Source organism: Erinaceus europaeus, chromosome 20 (genome assembly GCF_950295315.1).
Source record: "Erinaceus europaeus chromosome 20, mEriEur2.1, whole genome shotgun sequence".
NCBI classification, from domain to species: domain Eukaryota; kingdom Metazoa; phylum Chordata; class Mammalia; order Eulipotyphla; family Erinaceidae; genus Erinaceus; species Erinaceus europaeus.
In genome coordinates this window covers 21,393,664-21,415,664 of record NC_080181.1, presented here as the reverse complement: position 1 = coordinate 21,415,664, position 22,001 = coordinate 21,393,664, and the positions used below count along the sequence as shown (strand labels likewise).

Sequence of the window (22,001 nt, the reverse complement as noted above, 5' to 3'; positions counted from 1 at the left end):
GGATTTTAGCAGGAGTCCAATAGAGAAGCAGCTTGACACAGTTTATGGAAGGGAGGTTCTGAAGATCAGTCACTTATCAATTATATGAATTCAGCCCATATTTCTTAATCCCTCTGATCTTCAGCTTCCTCGTTTGTAAAATGTGAGGATAATAGTTATCATGAAGACTGAAGGGATAAATCATTGGGTAGGCATCTGCCTTACCCAGTGCCCCATGGGAGTGCATGGCACTACAGCTCAGCTGCTCTGGTCTCTCTCTCTCTCTCTCTCTCTCTCTGAATGATGGTCACCTAGGAGCTATGAAGTTGTGCATGCTTGAGAGCCCGACTCAGGAAAGAAAAAACAAACAAAAGACTTACCATAAAGGGGTGTTAGGAGGACTAAGTGAGACACTATAATATGAGCCTGCCTTCTTAACTGTTGATTTACTACACAAATTTTAGTAAATTTTATCATAAATATTGAGGATGGCACAAATCAACTGCATGTAATTTAAAGAACAGTAAACTATATAACGTAGCACAAAAAATGTGGGGGTCGGGAAATGACTGAGTATTGAAAGTAGAAAATCTGCCTTCCAAGTTTTATATTGACTCCCTCCTCCTTAAAAGATGATCTTGGGAGACTTTTACATCTTGAGGTAAAATGTGTACAGATTGTAATATAATTTTATTCACTTAGTGTAGCCATATGTAGAACTAGTTTACAGGTAAACCCTTTTAATAGAGATCGTAGTGTTTGTTGCACACAGAACACTAGTGTATCTTGTAGAGTATATTTGTTTAGAGAACATGGCTATTATGCTAGTTCTTGGTTTAGAGAGCAAATCTGTATGTTCTTGGACAGATCCAGATTGCTCCATTGAATAGGAAAACTGAATCATTTAAGCTACTTGGGGCCACCATATCTCATGTTACAGGTAATTTGTATAATAACTGTATGAAGTTACTATTTAAAAGAAAGATAATTCATACCTAACGAATGTCAGAGAATTGGACCATCTTTTATGTAATATTTATCTTTCATGTGGTTAGGGAGAATTTTCATTATGTGTTACAACAAAAGAACAGAGGCAAGTGCCTATTTTGAATTCTATGAATGTGATTTCTGCTTGCTATTGTCTAGTCTGGACTGCCTCTGTTTATATGGAATCCAGTGAAATATGACTGGAATTATTTCTCTCAAGATAAGGAACTGTGAAAATAGCTTATTATTTTAAATACTAACCCTTACTCAGAAAAAGACTTTTTAAGTGGTCAGGGAGGTAGGTCACCACTGTGCCAGAATGAGGCTCTCATTCATTCTCCTCATTATAAACCAAAAAAAAAACCTATTTGAGAGAAAATTTTTTTTTGCATATTTCTGTAGTGTAGTCATCTATATTCCACATGTGAGTGAAACAATCCATAGTTCTTCCTCACCTCAAAAAAATGTCTTGACTGCTGATAGTGGGTTGTTTTTATTTCAGTTTATTTATATATATAAATATATATATATATATATATATTTTAAACCAGAGCACTGCACAACAGTGGTATAGGGAATTGAACTTGGGTCTTTGGAGCCTCAGGCATGAGAATCTCTCCATATAACCATTATGCTGTATCCTCCATCCTCAGTTAATAATTCTAAATTCTTTCTTCTCTTACAGACTATCTTGCTAATCACGGCCGGTTAAGTGAGTCTGAAGCGAGGCGCAAATTCTGGCAAATCCTGTCTGCTGTGGATTATTGTCATGGTCGGAAGGTTGTGCACCGTGACCTCAAGGCTGAAAATCTCCTGCTAGATAACAACATGAACATCAAAATAGCAGGTAACTAGGTCACAGCAGGTTCTGACATGAGCAGAGGTGAGCCAGTATGCTCAATGTGTGCAGAAACAAACCCATAGGCAGATCAGGAGTATTTCTACCAGTGACATCAGGCTTCCTCCAAGTGTCTCTTAGTCATTTCCTTCTGTCTCTGGGTAATGGGAAGGGAAATCAGTTCAGTATTAAGATAGAAAGTGGCAGGATGATCACTGGGGTCTTACATGTATCTTCAGTGTGATTTGCTTCTGGGTGGGTTGATTTCTTTCTGCCCTTTTTCCCACTGTAAAACTTAACATTCTGGAGTTGTTTGTTTAGAGACAAAGGCAGAGAGATAGTGAAAGAGACCACAGCTCACTACCCAAGTGAGCCATTTTTCTGGCTCCTGATTTTCTTTTACTCTACTCAGTAAGAACTCTCGTGCAGTAAGAATCTATGTGGCAGGTACTGTGCTACTAGCTACTGGGAAAATAAATAAAAACTATCTCCCGCTGATATTAGAAGCTTAGTGTAGAAACAAAAATAATTAAAATACAAAATGATGTTACCTAAAAATGCATTACAAATTGCAGAGGGAATGTAAGTAAGAATATTAGTCTAGGGGCCGGGTGGTGGCGCACCTGGTTGAGTGACATGTTACAGTGTGAAAGGACCCGGGTTCGAGGCCCTGGCCTCCACCTACAGGGGGAAAGCTTTGCAAGTGGTGAAGCAGGGCTGCAGGTGTCTCTCTGTCTATCTCTTCCTTCCCTCTCAATTTCTGGCTATTTCTATCCAATAAATAAAGATAATTTATTTTTTAAAAATGCTTAAAAAAAAAAAAGAATATTAGTCTACCTGAGGTGTCATGGAAGCTTCCCAGAGAAGGAGCTATTTGACTTGAAAGATGAGTTAGTAGCTTGCCTGGAAGGAAGATAAGCAGAAATGTATAAATACCACTGGCATAGGAGGATTGAGACCGGAGTGGTGGGTAACTGTGGCTCAGTATAAAGTTCACAGGCATGAGAGATTGGTACCATAGGCACAGGTAGAGAAAGACCAGGTTGTGAAGCATTTTGTATGCCATAAATTAGTGACAGTCTATTGGTAAGAGGGAATCAGATCTCTAGAAAATTTTAGGGTGGTCATAGGGTGCAGTGGGACTTGGATAATATGATTAGATTTGCATCTTGGAAAGAGAGCTATGGCTAATCTTTCTGAAGACTAGAAGATGACTAAGAAATCGTACTGAGTGGGAGTCAGGCTGTAGCACAGTGGGTTAAGCGCAGGTGGCGCAAAGCGCAGGGACTGATGTAAGGATCCCGGTTCAAGCCCTGGCTCCCCCCCACCTGCAGGGGAGTCGCTTCACAAGCGGTGAAGCAGGTCTGCAGGTGTCTTATCTTTCTCTCCTCCTCTCTGTCTTCCCCTCCTCTCTCCATTTCTCTCTGTCCTATCAAACAACTATGAAGACAACAATAATAATAACTACAACAATAAAACAACAAGGACAACAAAAGGGAATAAATAAATAATTTCAAAAAAAAGATTTAAAAAAAAAGAAATCGTACTGAGCAACAGCAGTAGAGGTTGCTTTGTGCAGCGGAGGGAGGGGAAGAGGGAAGTACTATTGGGTTAGGGTCTGGGGGTTAGCGAGGGGCTGGAAGTCAAAGCTTAGCAAGTTGTCAGCGGTAGGAGTTTGTTCCAGAATTGTTTAAGAGAAACCAGGACATTCAGATGAGCAAATGTGAGCAAAAAATTACTGGCTGACTAGGTAGCTTGAACTCTGACTAGATTTACTAAGTTTAGGGAAGAGACTTGCTGTCTCATGATATAAAGCTTAAGTTAAAAAAGAGAGAGAGAGAAGAAAGAAAACTTTGATTTGTGCATTTCACTGGCTTATTTCTATGCCATCTACCATTCATTTTTGTCTTGAGAATTTTGTGGAAAACTAGTAATTTTTATCTACCTTACTTTTAACTTTCACTTTAATAGATTATTTTTAAATCCCAGTGCTACATATCTTCCAGGGAGGAAATGAATTTTTCATTCTGTAGTGAGTTGAGTGTATATGTTTCTAGTGGGATAGATAGCCTGTATAAGAAACAGTTTTTAAGTTAATTTGTTATACTTCCATATATGTATATACATTTGGATTGATTTTAGGGAGTCGGGTGGTGGCGCAGCAAGTTAAGTGCAAGTGGCACAAAGCGCAAGGACCGGCATAAGGATCCTGGTTCGAGCCCCAGGCTCCCCACCTGCAGGGGAGTCGCTTCACAGGCGGTGAAGCAGGTCTGCAGGTATCTGTCTTTCTCTCCCCCTCTCTGTCTTCCCCTCCTCTCTCCATTTTCTCTCTGTCCTATTCAACAACAATGACAACAATAGTAACTATAACAATAAAAAGGACAACAAAAGGGAATAAATTTTTTTTATTTTGATTGATTTTAAAATGTAATCCATAGTATTAATGCTTCCATAGTTTATGATGTGTGTTCACTTCTCTCACTTGTGTGTTTTTTTCCTTCTACTTTGGACCCTTTCCTCTGGTATCATTCATTTCATTTCTTTTTGGTCAATCTTCTAAAATGCACATCACTGAGATTTTTTTGTTTCCTTTTCCTTGAAGGCAACAGTTGCCCTAAAATTGTCCTTCTTAGAAAGGGGTTTTTTTTTTGTTTTTTTTTTTGAAGCCCAATTCTTTAAGAAAAAAGGAGGAAATCCATTTCACTGTTGCATCCCATCCCTTTATCTCCAAAACAATGCCTCAGAGAAGCTATGGGAGTCTTTTGAGGCAGAGAAAGGTCAAGAGTGTGAGTCATGTGCTATAGGAATTACAAAGTGCCCTGTCACTAACATCTCAAAAGAAAATGTCAAAGTAGACAACCAAGAAACTTGCAAAGTGAATATGAAAAAATACTCTGTAAGGATTATAACCAATTTTTGTATGACTGTAATGTGCTGGCCATAATTCTGACCTGTGCTATAGACAGGCAAACTGAATATTTCTTTTCTTTTTTTGTATATGTTTTTTAAGAATTTATTTATTCACTCATGAGAAAGATAGGGGAGAGGAGAGCGAGGAGGAGGGAGGGAACCAGACATCACTCTGGTAAATGTCCTGCTGGTGATTGAACTTGGGACCTCATGGTTGAGAAACCAGTGCTTTATCCACTGCACCACCTCCCAGACCACAAAACTGAATATTTCTAAATGTCATATGATAACTGGTCTTTGTTTGGTTTTGCTATTTTTGTTGTTGTTGTTGTTGTTGTTTTTAAATATCTAAACCTCACATTCATTTAACTTATCTAGAGGACAGATATCAGATACCTAAAATTTGTCCTGCTGATTAAACTAGAGTAGCAGCTAACATGTATTGAGCCTTCACTGTTTTCAGGTAATTTGTTCAATATTTGTATTTTTTTCATCTGCACAGTAGCCCAAAGAGCTGCCTAACTCTTGTGAGTTTTTATGTGAGAAAGCTGAATACAGATTAAGTACATTAAGGTGGCTTGATAATAAGTAGGCAGCCCTGTCTTCAGAGCTAGGTTTCCTGACCCCAAGGTTTGTATTTCTCCCACTGCATTTAGTTCAAAGCGCATTATTTTCCACTGATTCTTCAAAGTGTACTTACTTGCTGGATTCCAATTTTTTTTCCTTTATCTACACATTTGGTGTGCTTGATTGCATTCCTTACGAGTGAAGACACAGAGAATACATATAAACTCTTTTATTTTTTTTTATTATCTTTATTTATTGGATAGAGACAGCCAGAAGTCGAGAGGGTAGGGAAGATAAGGAGGGAGAGCGAAAGAGAGACGCCTGCAGCCCTGCTTCACTGCTTGTGAAGCTTTCCCCCTGCAGGTGGGGACCAGGGGCTCGAACCCAGGTCCTTGAGCACTGTAACGTGCGCTCAACCAGGTGCGCCACCACCCGACCCCCCCCATATAAACTCTTTTAATAGCATCTTACCCACACTTTTTTTCTGCCGTTCTCACTATCCTCTATCTACCTCAACTTTTAGTTTAGTAAATGTTTATTAAGCCAATGACTGTACTTCTGGGCTAAGTCAAATATTACAAGATAAAACAGAAAAGACTCAACTTGGCTTTCATCTCAGGTAGTTAATCAGAACCTGGCCTTTACATAAATATAACACTGAAAGATAATTGTTGTAAAGGCCATGAGGTTTGGAGAAAAACCAACTCTGTTTAAATCAGAGAAGGGGGTGGGAAGAGTATATAATGAGGAGAAAAGTATTCTAGCAGTGGTGACTGTGCTAGCAGGTGGACCAGCATTCTGCAAAGGTAGTCTGACCAGGGGAACATAAGGGCTTGTGAGAGATGATAGGGAAAGGGCCTGGACAGGTCGACAGATGAAGGATTTCATCTGTCATCAACATTTAGATGTGGGACCCAGGAAATGACCCCAGGGCACAGCAAGTCCTTTCCACGCGTGAGGTCCTGGGTGCTAAAGTGAGCACTGCATGAGAGCACCACGGATGACAAAGAAGAGATGCTTGCGTGTCGCTTTCACTCTCTTCTGTCCCTTTCTCTGCCCACCCTTCTGGCTCTCTCTTGCACACTCTAGAAATTTAGAATAATGATTGGGCTGAAGAAACAGTTAGGAGTTGCTATGTATGTGTGGGGACCTGGACTCATTCCCCAGAACCAAACTTAAAAACAAGATTGATTTATTTTGTTTTTAGATGTGCTATTGTGCTGTTAAAGACTCCCCAGGATATTTGTTTGAATCTATAGATTTTATAGCTTTTCTTTCCCTTCCTTTCAAAACATCATCTTCTAATCTTGGAGGGTTCTTGAAATTTAATGACATCTAACACATATAGTAAAGATGGACTCTGTGGGAAAATTAAAAGGGCCCAGAATGAAATATACAATTATCCCTCAAATTATACTTTCTCTGTTTAGTCTGTGGATGAAGATCTCTTTAATTGCTAAATTGGCTGAATAAATCAACTGTTTTAGCCATCTTGTATGTTGGACTTGAAGAGAGACACAAAATCAAAACTAGACTTAAAAATATTTGTCCCTATGTTTAAGACAGAAAATGAAATCTAAGTTATCAGACATGGTTCATCTTAATACAGAAACATGGCTTTGAGATCAGCTTCTAAATTATGTGCTCAGTGGGGAAAACTTGAGACACTAATGAGCTGTAGATTTATCCACACCTGTGTGCTCTTTGCTTCAACCATGAGACTGCCAGCCTTTGCAGATTACAAGTGTTAGGACTCTCAGAGTAAGAGGCAGAATGCAAAGCAATATTGGCTTCATTACATCCCACTAATTGTAATGCTGCTTCCTCCTAGTATCCTAGCTCTGGACTATGCAGAGTAACAGATGAAGGACATTTAGTTTCATTCTTCAATGTTCCTAATCTCTGATGTTTATAGTAACTAAGGGTAAAAATGTATGAATTCATGAGAGGAGGTTTTCAGAAAATAGCACAATTCAAACAAGGTCTCATATAAGGAACAGTGAGTTTGCTATCAGACAGTATGGTACAGAGCTGACTGCCATTTAGCAGTTGCGTGACCTTGGGCTGATTGGTTTTACCTCACCGAGCCTAACTTTCCCTATCTGTTAAACAGGTCAATCTGTTTCTTAAAAACACTGTAAGGATTAGTGATAATGTCTGAGGCATTAGCGGGTAAGAACATGGGCTCTGGAGCCAGCTACCTGGACTTAAATACTGGCTGTGCTGTAAAGCCTTACTAGTAAAAAGCTTTCAGAGGAACAAGGAAAGTTTATTATTCAAATTCCAAATTGTCTTTGCTTGTTGCACTATTTTTTTTCTTCTGAGAGTAGCCAATAATGTAGTTGGTGGTGTGTAAATTGGCTTGTTGACCCAGCCTGTGTCTCACAAGCTCCTTGTCTTTAGCCCCAGAGAAGCACTTCCTTTCTGAATTGACCCATTGTCCGACTGGCTGCTTATTCCTCCTCATGGATTTCTAACTATCTTCCTGATTACTGGAAGGCTTTGAGTGAAATAAATATATAGGTTAAGGGAGATTGGGGTAGATCGTATTAGAAAAGTGTTTTCTCAAAGCAGGCCGCTTGTTAATCTCCTGTATTAGAGCTTTGCATCAACAAACGCAGTGAGACCCTGTCTTTATCCTTGGAGCCCACTCAGCACTGACCACAGAGATAGCCTGGAATTTGGAAGAGAACTCAAGGGATTTTAGTTTTGATGTCCTGCTCTTCATCTCCTTCCAACTCACCACTCCATTTGGGCTGAAGGGAGGCCATTGCTTTGCTTCTTAGCTCCCTGAGCTCTCTCATTGAACAGATCGAAGTCTTGAGGCAGGTCAGCGAGGTCACCATTTCCCCTCATCTGTGACCATTATTCCTGTATCTTCCTGACAGACAGGAAAGAGAGTACCTGGCATTAAAAGGTGAGTGGTGCAGCTGACCTGTGGCTGGTGGGCAGCAAAGTAGACAGTTATGTTAGTGGTGTCAGGCAGGTGCACACCCCACCTGCTGAACTCGATCTCTGCCCCTAGGAGCATTACTTTGGAATTTGTTGGAAACATAGAATCTGTGGAAGAAGGATTGGATTTACAAGCGTGGGTTCCCCAGTTCAGTCCCCAGCAGCACATATATCAGAATGATGCTCCACTTCTCTTTCTCTCTCTCTCTCTCTTCCAATCTCTCTCATAAATACATGTAAAATAAAATATTAAAAAGAAAGAAAGAACTGCAGAATGCTGGACCTGTTGAATCAAGCCTCGCATTTTATCAGACTCCCAGGTGATTTAGGGAAATCATGCCAATGTTAGACCCACTTGACATTTCAACTTGCACATTAACCAACTTCTCCACTCCCCTTCCTACCTGTCATTTGTCAGCTTTCATTTCCTCACAATTGTCTTCTTCACTCCTGTTAAAATAATTACTGAGGATGTGTGACTCTTCATCAAGACTGGGTATTGGTAATTTTAGAAATAAGGATAAATTTAACCCTAAAGCCATCTGTTGCTCTGTAGGAGGATTTATTATTATTATAAATTAGACACTATAGCACACTGCTGGAGATTGAAAACTTGCCTTGGTTGTATTGATTCCTAGAAGTTTCTTTTTCTTTCTTTCTTTTTTTTTTTTCTTTTCTCCTCCAGGTTTATTGCTGGGCTCGGTGCCTGCACCATGAATCCACCGCTCCTGGAGGCCCTTTTTGTTGCCCTAGTTTTGTAGCCTCGTTGTGGTTATTATTGCCATTGTTGACGTTGCTTTGTTGTTGGATAGGACAGAGAGAAAGGAGGGGGAGAGAAATGGAGAGAGGAGGGGAAGACAGAGAGAGAGGGGGAGAGAAAGATAGACACCTGCAGACCTGCTTCACCGCCTGTGAAGCGACTCCCCTGCAGGTGGGGAGCCGGGGGTTCGAACCAGGATCCTTACGCTGGTCCCTGCACTTTGCGCCACGTGCACTTAACCCATTGCGCCACTGCCCGACCCCTGAAGTTTCTTTTTCTTAGCTCAAAGACTGGTTTTCAGTCTTCTTGTTGGCTTTTTGCCTTTTTTTTTTAATTCTATTTTCGTTGCCCTTGTTGTTTTGTTGTAGTTATTATTGTCATTGTTGTTGGATAGGAGAGAGAGAAATGGAGAGAGGAGGGGAAGACGGGGAGAGAAAGATAGACACCTGCAGACCTGCTTCATCGCTTGTGAAGTGACTCCCCGGCAGGTGGGGAGCCAGGGGCTCGAACCAGGATCCTTTTGCCGATCCTTGTGCTTTGCGACACGTGCGCTTAACCCGCTGCACTACCACCGGACTCCCGCTTTTTACCTTTTTAATAAGTGACTGAAACCATCTAGTTTCACCTATGACTTTTCCCATTAACCTCTGTGTTATTTACATAAAAATCCTGAAAGTATTTTATATAGAGTCATTTTGCAACAATAGCTATTGGCAGGCTGTTTAACATCTTCTGTTTCCCACAATTTTTTTTTTATCTGTTTTCCTGACTACTCAAGACTGGCCTAGGAACTAGCAGTGTTGCCATCACTATTTCTTTTTTTTTTTTTTAACCAGAGCCAGAGCTTCATACATTGGGTATTTCACTGCTCCTGGGCCAACTTGTTTTTTACTCAATTAGAGGGATGGACATCACAGCACCAGAGCTTCCCTCAGTTCCTTGACACTCCCATGTGGTGCCAGGACTCAAACCTGAGCCTCACATGACAAAGACCTGCCCTACCTGGTGAGTTCTCTCTACCCCATAAGCATCATTTTGGAACCTGTTAGAAATGCAGAGCCCAAGGCCAGCCCTGTTGAATCAAACTGCATTTTACCAGGCACCTGAAGTGATTTTTATTCATGCTAATGCTTGACTCATTCCATTCCAGCTAGCAAAATAGAACTCTCTAATGTGCTTGGTTCCCACCAGACAGTAATCATTAGGATCAACTTATTTAAAAACATTGACCCTTTGCTAATGGTGTTTGGGTACTGGCAACTTACATAATTGAGTGATGACAATAGTAATAACTGATCTTTGTATAGGCAGGTAATGTTGTAAAGTATGTCCATGATCTGTTTCTGGTTGGCTAGGTAAGAGGTGAAATGCAAGAACTTTGCTTTTAGAGGATATAATTTCCATGAGAATCAGTCAACAGTATTTAATCTTTTCTGTAGTTAAAGATCCTACCTTGCAACCCTTTTTTCTAATAAATAGATGTTTTAGGCCACACAGAAACCAGGTAAAATATGGATATATTGGAAAATCTCAGAACTATGCAAAACCTCAAGAGTGCGTGCCTTAGTTTTGTGGGGATGGGAGTATGTATCTCTAGACACATCTTACAGGTTCTGGTCACACTTGCACAATTCTCTGGAGCCCAGCTGGGTATCCTGCAGTTTGACTCAATTCCGACACTCTACCAGGTTTCAGCACCGCAAGACTTGCCCCATCCCGATATGAGCTACAGTACAAGCCCAGATTACTAGCTACATATAAATCAGAGATTCTTACCACTCGTTCTTGGTTTGAGCAGTTTATTGGAATAATTCATAAACTCAGAAGAAAAAAAATTCTTACTAGATTACTAGTTCATTATAAAAGAACATAACTCAAGAACAATTCAAAGGGCAAGATATGAGTCCCTAGGCACACCTCTCCTTCCAAATTCTGTGTGCTCACCAGCCCAGAAAGCCCTCCAGATGGAGGCATGGTTACATAAGCATGATGACTAAATCATTGCTCATTGTGGAGTGATTCAGTCTCTGGCCCCTCTTCTTTCTCTCCCTCTCCTAGTCAGGAGGTAGGATGAAAATTTCCAACCCACCAACCTCATGGTTGACTCCATTGGCACCCAGCCACCTGCCCTAAGGTACTTTGAAAAGTCCCTTATTAGCATAACACAAGACACCTTTATGTCTTTCACCACTTAGGAAATTCCAAGGGTTTAGCTCTTTGCCAGAAATGGAAGCAACCCAAATTTGTGTTTATTATCAAAAATCATAATATGACATGAAAAAGACAAGATGTGGCAATTTAAGACATCATAGTTTGTTTTGTTTTGTTTGCCACCAGGGTTATCACTCGGGCTCAGTGCATATAAGGTTCCTGGTTAGCTGATGATCATTTTCTTTCTTCTTTTCTTCCTTTTGATAGAGGATGAGGAGGGGAGGGAGAAGGGGAAAGAAAAAAAAAAAAAAGGACACCTGTAACATTGCTCCATCCCTCATGAAGTTGGGGACCAGGGACTTGAACCTTGGTCCTTTTACATGGCAATATATACACTGTATTGGGTGAACCACCACCTGGCCACCCCACATCAAGTATTCTTTCTTTCTTTCTTTGCCTCCAGGCTTATCGCCTGGGTACAGTGCCTGCACTACGAATCCACTACTCCTGGCTGCCATCTTTTTCCCATTGTTACTGCTGCTGTTACTGGATAGAACAGAGAAAAATGGAGAGAGGAGGGGAAGACAGAGAGAGGGAGAGAATGATAGACACCTGCAGACCTGCTTCATCACTTGTAAAGCGACTCCCCGGCAGGTGGGGAACCTGGGGGCTCAAACCCATATCCTTGCACAAGTCCTTATGCTTCACACTATGTGCGCTTAACCCAGTTCACTATGGCCTGCCCTCCTATATCATGTATTCTTTTGTAAACTAAATTTTACTTGATAGGACAGTGAGAGAGGGAAGGAGAGAGACACTTGCAGCACTGCATCACCATTTGTGAAGCTTCCCACCTGCAGCTGAGGACCAGGGGCTTGAACCCAGGTCCTTGCACATGGTAGTGTATCAGCTCAATCAGGCATGCCACTGTCCAGCTTCCTACATCATGTATTCATAAAATGAGTACAGCTTCTTAAATTTAGGAGTGTTATTCCTGACATTTACTTTGTAAACATCTTAATATCCACATTCAATTGTTAAGGATACTGTTTACTTAGCACCCAGTACTGTAGAGATTATAAAGTCCTTACATGTTAATTTCTGCTTGCTGAGGGATAAATTAGAAAAACACCTCATCTCTATTTAATGTACAGTCTTATTCATGGGATTTTGACAGCTCTGCCTCCAATTTGAAGTTAGATTAAACTCTGACCAACTGGCATTTCTGGAACTCTTGTGATATAGTGAAAAAGAACACCTGGCTTGGAGTTCAAAGGGCCTATGTTTGAATACTGGCTAAGCCACTTGCAGCTGTAGCTACTTAGGCAAGTCAGTTATGCATTTAGTTTCTCCCTGTATAAGGGAAGGCCAGTCAAACCTCATAGGGCAGCAGCAATATTAAGTGAGATTAGATATGCACAAACACACAAGTATGAAATGCCTCACATAAAGCAAGTGTAACTTAGATGGCTTTCTGAAAATATTATAATCCATAGACCATGTTGCAAGACTAATTGTCATTTTGTTTCTAAAACATGTTTTTTTAAAGTTTTTTTTTTATTAAACTTATAGTTGGAGAAGCTAAGAGATTTCTTGGTTGTTTTTTTTTTTTTCCTTCCTCCTACAGTGTTCAAGAAATGGTGAAAATCATGATTGATCTGACAAATTCAAGATATGTTATAAGGGAGAATTGAAACAATTACTCCCACATAAATGACATATTACTGCAGAAGAAAGAAACTGCTCTCTGCCTTCAGAATTTTTGTCAGAGTTGCTCAGTCAATCATGTATGAATAAAAATAGTATCATGGTTGATAGTGCTAGACTGAACCCTGGAATGGAATGAGAAGTATCAGAATGAACTCATGCATTATTTGGGTGTTGTTTTTTTAAAATACACAGCTACAAAAATAAGCATAACTGTGAGTACACAGTATAGCATTCATACATGTATTTCTAGCTCCATTTGCTGACAGGCCCTAGAAATGACATTCCCAGGTGCAATGAGAACTCAGGTTCTAATCTTGGTTTCTAAAAGCCATTCCTCCTGTAAGGAGCCAGGGTTTCTTACAGAAGTGATTGATTTCAGGGCTGGGGCAAGGAAAATACAAAATGAGCCTGGAGCTCTCCTAGTGCCAGATGATAAGATAAGGCTTTTAAAAAGTGACATTTTGAAAAGATGGGCATGTTGAAAAGACATAGAAACCATCTGCATTAGCTTCGAATGACCAAAATTGGGACCACTTAAGCATCAAAATAAATAGCAGGGAATTACAGTACAAGTAATAAAATAGTCATAATAAGTATGGCAGAACTGAAAAGTTATGAATCATTTTTTGAGTAAATAAGTAAATGAAATAAATGGAGAAGGGACAGCTCTCCCAAAAGAAAGAGGTCGGGAAAGATGAGGAAAATGAAAACTCACCTTGAGAACAGCATGGTAGTCATTGCTTTGACCAAGGTCTACCCAGTGTGTGCTAATATTAGTGGTGAAGGCTAAAGAGAGGCAGGCTGTGTACAGTCTCGAAGTATCTTCTCTCAAATGTTTATCGACTGTAAAGGGGAAACACTTAAGTGTACAGCAGAGAAACCCAGCAAACACCACCTTAATCTAGAGCCACAATTAAACATTGCATTATACTCCCCCTGGTAAGATGCACTGTGAAGAGACTGCACCTCTGGGAAGTTCTTCCCCAAAATTCATAATGTTAATCTAATCATGAGAAAACACAAGGCAAGTCTAGACACTGAGAGAGTCTACAAATACCCCAACCTGCTCTTCGTGGCCATGAAAGATAAGGCACTGTTAACAAGTTGGCAAAGACTGAAGAGGCTTAACTTAAATGCATTGTAGAAGTCTAGAACTTTTGAAAAGGACCATTAGTGGAAAAAAAAAAAAAAAACTGTTGAACTCTTAATAAAGCCTGGACCTTTGTTAATACAAAGTTAGTGATATTTTCTTATTAACGATGATTATGCCAGTATGGTTATGTAAAATGTTAGTATTAATATAAGTTGGGTGATGAGAGGGCATGGAGGAAAGGAAAAAGAGACAGAGAGAGAGGATATAGTTCCACTCCACCATTCATGCAGCTTCCCTGGAGTCATCCATGGTGCTTCCTTACAGTGCTGAGACTCAGACCGAGAGCCTTGTGTATAACTGTGTGCACTCTACCCGGTGAACTATGTTCTAACCTCTAAAACTATGCTTGGCAGGAGGGATCGGTGTGCTGGGCTTTATGCCTACACAGTTCCACTACACCTGGTAAAGTTTTTTTTTCCTTATTAGATTTCAGATAGAGACAGAGAGGGTGAAAGGAGGATACCACAGCAGCACTCCACTGCTTATGAAATGTCCCCTGGCGTCATACATGATGCTCCCATGTAGTGCCAGGGGACTTGGACTCAGGTCCTCAGCATGGTAAATTGTGCACTCACTGGGTGTGCACTCTCCCAGCCCCTAAAAAAATTTTTAAGTGAAAAAGATTAAAAGGAGGCAGGCTCATCTGGTCAATCATACATACTACCCTGCTTGAGGACCTGGGTTTGAAGCCTGCATCATTTTGTAGGAGCACTGTGGTCATTAGGGCTGTTCTCTCTCTTTCTCTCTCTCCCTCTTTGTCTTTCACTATGTAAAAAAAAAAAAAGAAAAACTAGCCATCAGGAATGGTGGATTCATGCAGGTAGTGACTATTGGTAACCTTTATGGTAAAATAAATAAATTTTAAAAATAACATCAAAGTGAATCCTGTATTGCCTTTCCTTAGTTTTATGACAGAGGAACAGGATGGAAATTGTCTTAAGGGACATAGCAGCCATTAATTTAAGCATTAACATTGAAGATAAGAGCTTTAGAGAAGACATTAAACTTGGTTAATGCTTCCTTTCCAGCAAGACCAGGCTGTATGTGAGCCTTCCATGAGTAGAAAACTGCCCAAGTGCTTGCTTTTACTTCCTAAAAGTCAGGTGATAGTAGAAGCTGTTCTGTGACCTTTTTCTGTGTTTGTAGTGGGAGAAGCATGTGTGCACTCAAATGCCTCATGAAGAAGTAAATGGGCTTGGCTGGTATGAGGAGACATTATTAGTCTGTTCCACTTGACTGAGAGGTGGGAAGAAACAAATCAGGTACACTGTGCTGTTTGTGTATCTCCTCCTCCTCCTTTGCCCCTCACCTCACTATGTGCTTTTAAGCAGAAAGCTGCAGACCACAGATGAAGCATATTATCTAGACTCCTGTGAAGAAATAGAAGGACTTTTATTTTTAAGTGCCTCCCCATCGCCACTTCTTAAACCTGACAATTATTAACTTGCTCAAGAATAGCTGCATGTCACTGTGCCAGGGAAGGACATAAGGGTGGTGGTTAACAGTGAGGGCTCTGTAGTCAGGCTAGGATTCTGTTCCAGTTCTGCAACTTTACATGACCTCTAACAAAGTTCTCAGCTCTCTCCCCTCACACTCTCCTAAAAGAAGGCTACCTCATCGTGTTATTAGAAGAAACCACCTTCAGAAAGCTGACAGGCGCTTGCGGCACATAGTAAGCACTTTTAAAAGAGATGATGACAACACACTCATTCAGCAAACCTTTATGGAACAGCTGCTGTCTACAGACTGCTTGCCAAGTGCTGATAGCAAAGACACATATCATTTCCCCCTTCTCAACTCTCAAGGAAATTGAACACAAAGGAGAATGAGAAGAAGTCCTATTCTTCTGTTCGACAGAAGAAGTAACCTGTTCGACAACTGCTATGGATTGAGCACCAATTATGTTTCAATAGCTTGCCTGAAGCGCGGTGTTACCTATCAGTACACACACGTGCACATGTACTCACTCACTGTGCTGTAATTTGCTCAGAGTAACTTTGTGAAATAGATGTTGTCACTGTCTTTACAAAGGAGACCCAGAGTTAAATTAGTTTGCCCAAGGTTGTGCAGCTAAGTGAAAACCTAAGATTTGATCCCAAATCAACTTGACACGAAAGTCTTACTATATGTAGCAAGAGAGAGAGAGGCAAAGGGACACTTGCGGCAGCACTTCCCCGCTTGTGAAGTTTCCCCCCTGCAAGCAGGGACTGGGAGCTTGAACTCCAGTCCTCATGCATGATGATGTGTGCGCTCTGCGAAGTGCACCACTGCCCGGCCGCCCAGTGTAACTATTATAGGAAGCTTTCTTTTCCTCCCTAGATGTATTAAGTCGTGGTTGAAACAGGCTACTACAGGCCTAGTACTGCTTTCCTAGCTCTTGCTCCCTTCTCACCTATGAAGAGAATCTCAGGCATCAGAGGCCAGGCTTCCTCCATGACAGGCTTCTGTCCCTGTCACCCCTCTGAGTCCTTCCACCTGTGTCTGAGCAAGTTCAGGATGAAGAAGCTCTGTGATGGCTCTTTGAATTCTTCAAACTTTACAGTGCTATTTGGAGAGTAGCCTCAACTTGTGCTAAAACTCATCCTGTGATTATGGTTTAAAATACAGCAATTATTACACCTATTTCAGGATCTCCAAACATACCCCAGAGCTTCTCGTGCTTTTCTGTGTGAGTGAAATTAACACCACCCTCTTTAAATGTTACTTGAACATCATTTAGTCCTTGACTCAAGAGTCCAGTTTTACTAGAAGATGGAAGTATGAACAGGTGGGTTATGATGTATCAGAGCAGTTAACTCTGGGAGTGGAGCTGAGAGACAAGACCTCTCTGCCCGTAATTCGGAAAGTGGAAGATAGGACTCAGCTGCTGCCACTCCTACCCAAAAGAAGGTCTCTTTGTACCCACCTCCTCCTTCTGGGTGCCAGAAGTCTTACCAAATAAAATGTGGAGGGGAAAAAATAGCCACCAGGAGCAGTGGATTCTTAGTGCCAGCACCAAGTGCCAGTGTTAGCCTTGGTGGCAAGAGAGAAAGAGAGCAAGCAAGAGAGAGAGAGGTGGAAATCAGCTCTGGTTCTCCCTGTCTTCCTAGGCTATGCTCTGCCACGAACCTGGTGTTGTGTCACTGCTGCTTGTCACCATTTTTTCCCTCAACTAGCTAAGAGTGCTTTTTCCCTAAGATCCAGATGTGTGTATAGTTTCAACATGTGACTGGGGATAGTTTTATGTTAACTCATAGCCACCACCTGCTGACTACATATACTTCCCCCTTCAACTGCGCAAATGGGGAAACTAAGGCTCACAAAGATTGACCCAGTGACTAATAGCTAGTCCCTCTGGCACTGAAGACATGCTCATGTCTCCTCAAAGCTCCTCTGCTGGCTTGCTGTCCAGGAAGCACTGCGCACTACCTGAAGGGAGAGCTAGTGATTAGTACAATGTGTGTAAGATAATGAGGCTATGACTTACAGGTTTGTTTCTTCAGGAGAACACGAGGCTGTGTGAAAGCTTAACGAAAAGGGCACAAGCTTGCATGCATACAAAAGCTCTGAATGTTTCATCTTAGGTTCTCAGGCATAATGAAGGCATGTAAGTACAGAGTCTCCCAAGCACATGCTATAATACAGCTACAGTGCTGTAGATTCAGTGTGACTGATATCACAAGAGGAGGCCATTAACTGTTTTTAAAGTATCAATATGCCACCTCACCCCATAAATGAATGATAAAGTGGCGCCGTTGCTGGGTACCTTGTGGCTAGCTATATCATCATCACATGGTAATGACCTACTCAGATGGTATTTGCCTAAATCAGAATGGAGGGGGCAGCACTTGGAGAGCGTTACTTAGGAAACACTGTACACAGATCCTATAAAAGGTTCCGGCTCTTAATACCCTAGAGTAACAGCTGTAAGAGCAGCCCGTAATTGCCTATGGCCTGACTGTGTTGAGGTAGCTATATTAAAGCTTTACTCATGTGTTTCCTACCATATAAACCAAATAAGATTTTTTTATTTTATTTAGAAAAGGAAACACTGACAAAACCTTAGGATAAGAGGGGTACAACTCCACACAATTCCCACCACCAGAACTCCATCCCATCCCCTTCCTTGATAGCTTTCCTAGTCTTTAACCCTCTGGGAGTATGGACCCAAGGTCATTGTGAGATGCAGAAGGTGGAAGGTCTGGCTTCTGGAATTGCTTCCCCTGCTGAAAATGGACGTTGACAGATCGATCCATACTCCCAGCCTGTCTCTCTTTTTCCCTAGTGGGGTGGGGTCCTGGGGGATCAGAGCTCCAGGACACGTTGGTGGAGTTATCTGTCCAGGGAAGTCTGGTTCGCATCATGAACCTGGTGGCTGAAAAGAGAGTTAACATATAAAGCCAAACAAATTGTTGACTAATCATGAACCTAAAGGCTGGAATAGTGCAGATGAAGATTTGGGAGTCTCCGTTTTGTAGCTAGCTAGTAGGTATATTTTACTTACGTTCCAAAGGGCCTATGGCTATACTAGTTTTTTGTCTGTTTTTCTCCTGAGCCTGAAATCTGATATGCAGGTGGATCCAAGTTATTGTCTGGGCAGATGATGTCATGGCTGGAAAAAGAACCAAAAAGCTAGATTAGGGAAGAGAGTAACTCCCAAATATAAGTTGACTGTGGAAACCAGTCTTAATCTTTTAGTCTTTGAAACATGTGCTCTAAACTCTTTCCCGATGATCCAACAGCTAGAGCAGCAGACTTGCAAGCAGGAGGATGCTGGTTTAATCCCTAGCATTGCATATGCCAGTGTGGTGTTCTGGTTCTTTCTCTCCCTCTCACTGACAAATAAACAACTAGGATAATACACTGCTTTGTCATGTGTGTGACCCAGGTTGGTTCAAGCCTCTCCTTTACCTCACTGAAGGAAGCTTTAGTGCTGTAGTTTCTTTCCCTCTGTCTCTATCTGAAAAAATCAACTTGGAATAGTGACGCCCTGCAGGTGACAAATCGTCTTTCCCAATCTCTCACTAATTCTCTTTGGAAAGCAAGCTTGGTTCGTTTACACGTTTCTTGAATACTTAGCATTTGCTTGCTAATTCATAACTCTTCTAAGTGTTAGGGGAACATCAAAAAATTGATGTCATCTCATTCCGTACGTAGTTAGTGTTGTTGTTGTTACAGTTACACATTGTAAGGTTCTTACAGAGAAATTCTTTACTATGAGAGCATAGATTAAAGTAACATTTATTTCTATCCCTACAGATTTTGGTTTTGGAAACTTCTTCGAAAACGGTGAACTGTTGGCAACATGGTGTGGCAGCCCCCCATATGCGGCCCCAGAAGTCTTTGAAGGGCAGCAGTATGAAGGGCCACAGCTGGATATTTGGGTATTTCTTTGCTTTGCTGTGTTTACTGCATCCATAATGACATACTTAATATTCTGGCCCATCTTTGAAGCTCTTGTTACCTAACAACTGGGCAGTGGTTTATACTCTCCCTGTCTGCCAGATGTAATTAGCCAGAGTTTAGAGTTCTGGGGAAAAATTTCTAGGGACAGACATTAGCATTCTAATACTAGCAATGATTTAAATCAAGTAGTAACCAACCTGATTAAAGTCTAATATCTTGGTATTTGCTACAGAAGATTCTATTGTATTAGTCAGGTTTGTTTGTTTTAGATTTTTTTTCTAATGTAATTTTGAGAAGGTAGCATATTCATTGAAACAGGAATTTTTCAAGCTGTAGGATTTAAAGGACTCTGTAGATGTTTAGGAAAACAAGGAGTTGAAGTTGCTGATTTAAAACAACAAGACTGGTTTTTCTTCCCTAGAGCATGGGAGTGGTTCTTTATGTCCTTGTCTGTGGTGCTCTGCCTTTTGATGGACCAACTCTCCCAATCTTGAGGCAGAGGGTTTTGGAAGGAAGATTCCGGATTCCATATTTCATGTCAGAAGGTAACAACAACCTATTCATGCCACTAATTGTTATTTATAGAATTTGTACTCCAGATAAAATACTGAGGCAAAAAACTTCCCTCTTTGTAAGAGATTGTATGGCAAATAAAGTGAGTTTGTCACTTTAAAAGTCATAGAAATAAACATGCCCCCACCCCCTCCATGTAGGTGAGAAAAGTTTCAGCCTTCCTACTTGTAACTGAAAACAAACTTCACCACGTTAAGAACAGCAGGTCTTCCCATTTACTCTTGGTCTGTAAATGCCCCCAGGTTTATTTTAAGTTTAGAGAAGTCCTTCTTAGGTACAGATTAACAAGCATTTTACTCTAAGTATGAAATGAAATGGAATTAGTTGTCCCATGTCCTATGGCAGGGAGTTGCAAGAATAAATTTTAATTGGAACTAAAAAGCAACCAAGAAGTTGTTGAATTAAGATGAAGTGTCACAATCTCTGCCAGTCTCATGTTGAATTATTGCATAGGTAGTAGAATATCTACACTTCAGTTTTTGTTTTCATCCTGAACACTTCCATTTGCAGTAATGGTAGAGTAGCATAGAATCGTGAACCAGACTGCCTGGTTTTAATTCTGAGCTCACCAGTGATTGGCAGTCTAAGCATAGCAGGTTTCTCTCTCTTCTCTTTACTTCAGTTTCCTCAGCCTGTGAAATGGAAATACTTGGTTTGATGAATATGTACTACTCACCTTTCAAAATAATCAAACATAATATTTATAAAACTCATTCTTTCTTGTATCATCAAGATAATTCATGTGGGTTATTGTGGGGGGCAGATAACAGAACTGAGATGGTGGGTGTACTGTGTAGTATCAAGATATCCCTTATCTTAAAATCTTATAAACCATTATCAAATTGCTAATTTTAAAAAACTGTTAAAAAAAAAATGGAAATAACGTAATAAGGATGTTATAAAGGTTAATTAATCTGTGTGAAGTTCTTAGCACGTTACATGGCAGACAGCAAGTGATAGAAGGTTAGTGTGTGGGGAAGGGAGGAGGAGAAAGCATGCTGTCAGCTCAGAATTATCTGGAACCCAAAGGTGCCTTGCTGCAGTTTTCTTAGTGTAACCAGAAGCAAGAAATGTTTCCCGTCTGTTTTCCTCAGCTGTACGGATGTGGAGAAAAGCATCAGTCCACTAGAGAGCTCTTGCCATACATACCCTTAGCCTCAGAAGTGACTAAGAATCAGTTTATTATTTTCTGAGTCTGTATCTCGATGTTTTCAGTTGAGAAATTCAGCAGAAAAATTCATTTAACAGAATCAGGTAGACCTGCCCCTTCCTCTTTTTCGTAAACATTCAGTCAGTGTGATTTTATGTGCCAGCATTCACCGCGTGAACTTGACATAGAAGTAGCTTTCCTATGTTCACTCATTCATTTGACCTTTGCTTTCCAGTGGAGGAAACAAAGATTAACACTGTTAGACAGAATCACATGAGTCAAGTAAATTGACTCAAGTGCAAGGTCATTTGTATGACTTTCCTAACATTGTGTTTCCATAGATTGTGAGCACCTGATTCGAAGGATGTTGGTCCTAGACCCGGCTAAACGGCTCACCATAGCTCAGATCAGGGAGCATAAGTGGATGCTTGTGGAAGTTCCTGTGCAGAGACCTGTTCTCTATCCGCAAGGGCAGGAAAATGAGCCATCCATTGGAGACTTTAATGAACAGGTTCTGCGATTGATGCACAGCCTTGGAATAGATCAACAGAAAACCATTGAGGTAAAGATATTGTAGGATTCTTTTGTCCTCGGTAACTTGGAATTCCATGTGCATACCTACCATCCTATCTTGGAGCACAGACATCACCAGCACCTAAGCAATTGTCTAGTTTTCCCTGAAGATCCTAGCAATCTCTATTTACATTTGTTTTTATTCATTGTATAAATCCCTCCCTTTGCCCCTCTGTCAAATAAAATCGTGAAGAAGGTTTCAAGAGGACTGAGAAAAGGCAAAGAAGGCAGCTTAACAAATATGAAGTTTCTTCTAAGATGAAGCATAATGTTTAGGTAGATAATAAACTTAATTTAATTGGAGCAAAAATGT

At 40.8% G+C, this 22,001-nt stretch overlaps 2 protein-coding genes across 4 annotated transcripts in view; one reads left to right on the top strand and one right to left on the bottom strand.

The window, feature by feature from the left end:
* SIK2 (salt inducible kinase 2) overlaps positions 1 to 22,001 on the top strand; it is a 119,632-nt gene that overhangs the window by 74,249 nt on the left and 23,382 nt on the right. The window contains exons 4-7 of the mRNA XM_060180086.1: positions 1,652 to 1,813; positions 19,246 to 19,370; positions 19,814 to 19,937; positions 21,457 to 21,677. Of these exons, the coding sequence (XP_060036069.1) occupies positions 1,652 to 1,813; positions 19,246 to 19,370; positions 19,814 to 19,937; positions 21,457 to 21,677 (632 nt within the window). The remainder of the gene's footprint in view (positions 1 to 1,651; positions 1,814 to 19,245; positions 19,371 to 19,813; positions 19,938 to 21,456; positions 21,678 to 22,001) is intronic.
* The window catches only part of PPP2R1B (protein phosphatase 2 scaffold subunit Abeta), a 75,590-nt gene continuing 67,157 nt past the window's right edge, over positions 13,569 to 22,001 (bottom strand). Inside the window, exons 16-18 of one of the 3 annotated variants that reach the window (XR_009546784.1) lie at positions 20,535 to 20,597; positions 18,491 to 18,598; positions 13,569 to 13,697 (exon numbers count right to left, since the gene is read on the bottom strand). Coding sequence is in view for 2 of the 3 variants with exons in the window: in XM_060180091.1 (XP_060036074.1) it covers positions 13,683 to 13,697; positions 20,535 to 20,597 (78 nt within the window). In the remaining variant the exon portion in view is untranslated. The remainder of the gene's footprint in view (positions 13,698 to 18,490; positions 18,599 to 20,534; positions 20,598 to 22,001) is intronic. The other 2 variants (XM_060180091.1, XM_060180094.1) reach the window with 2 other exon arrangements.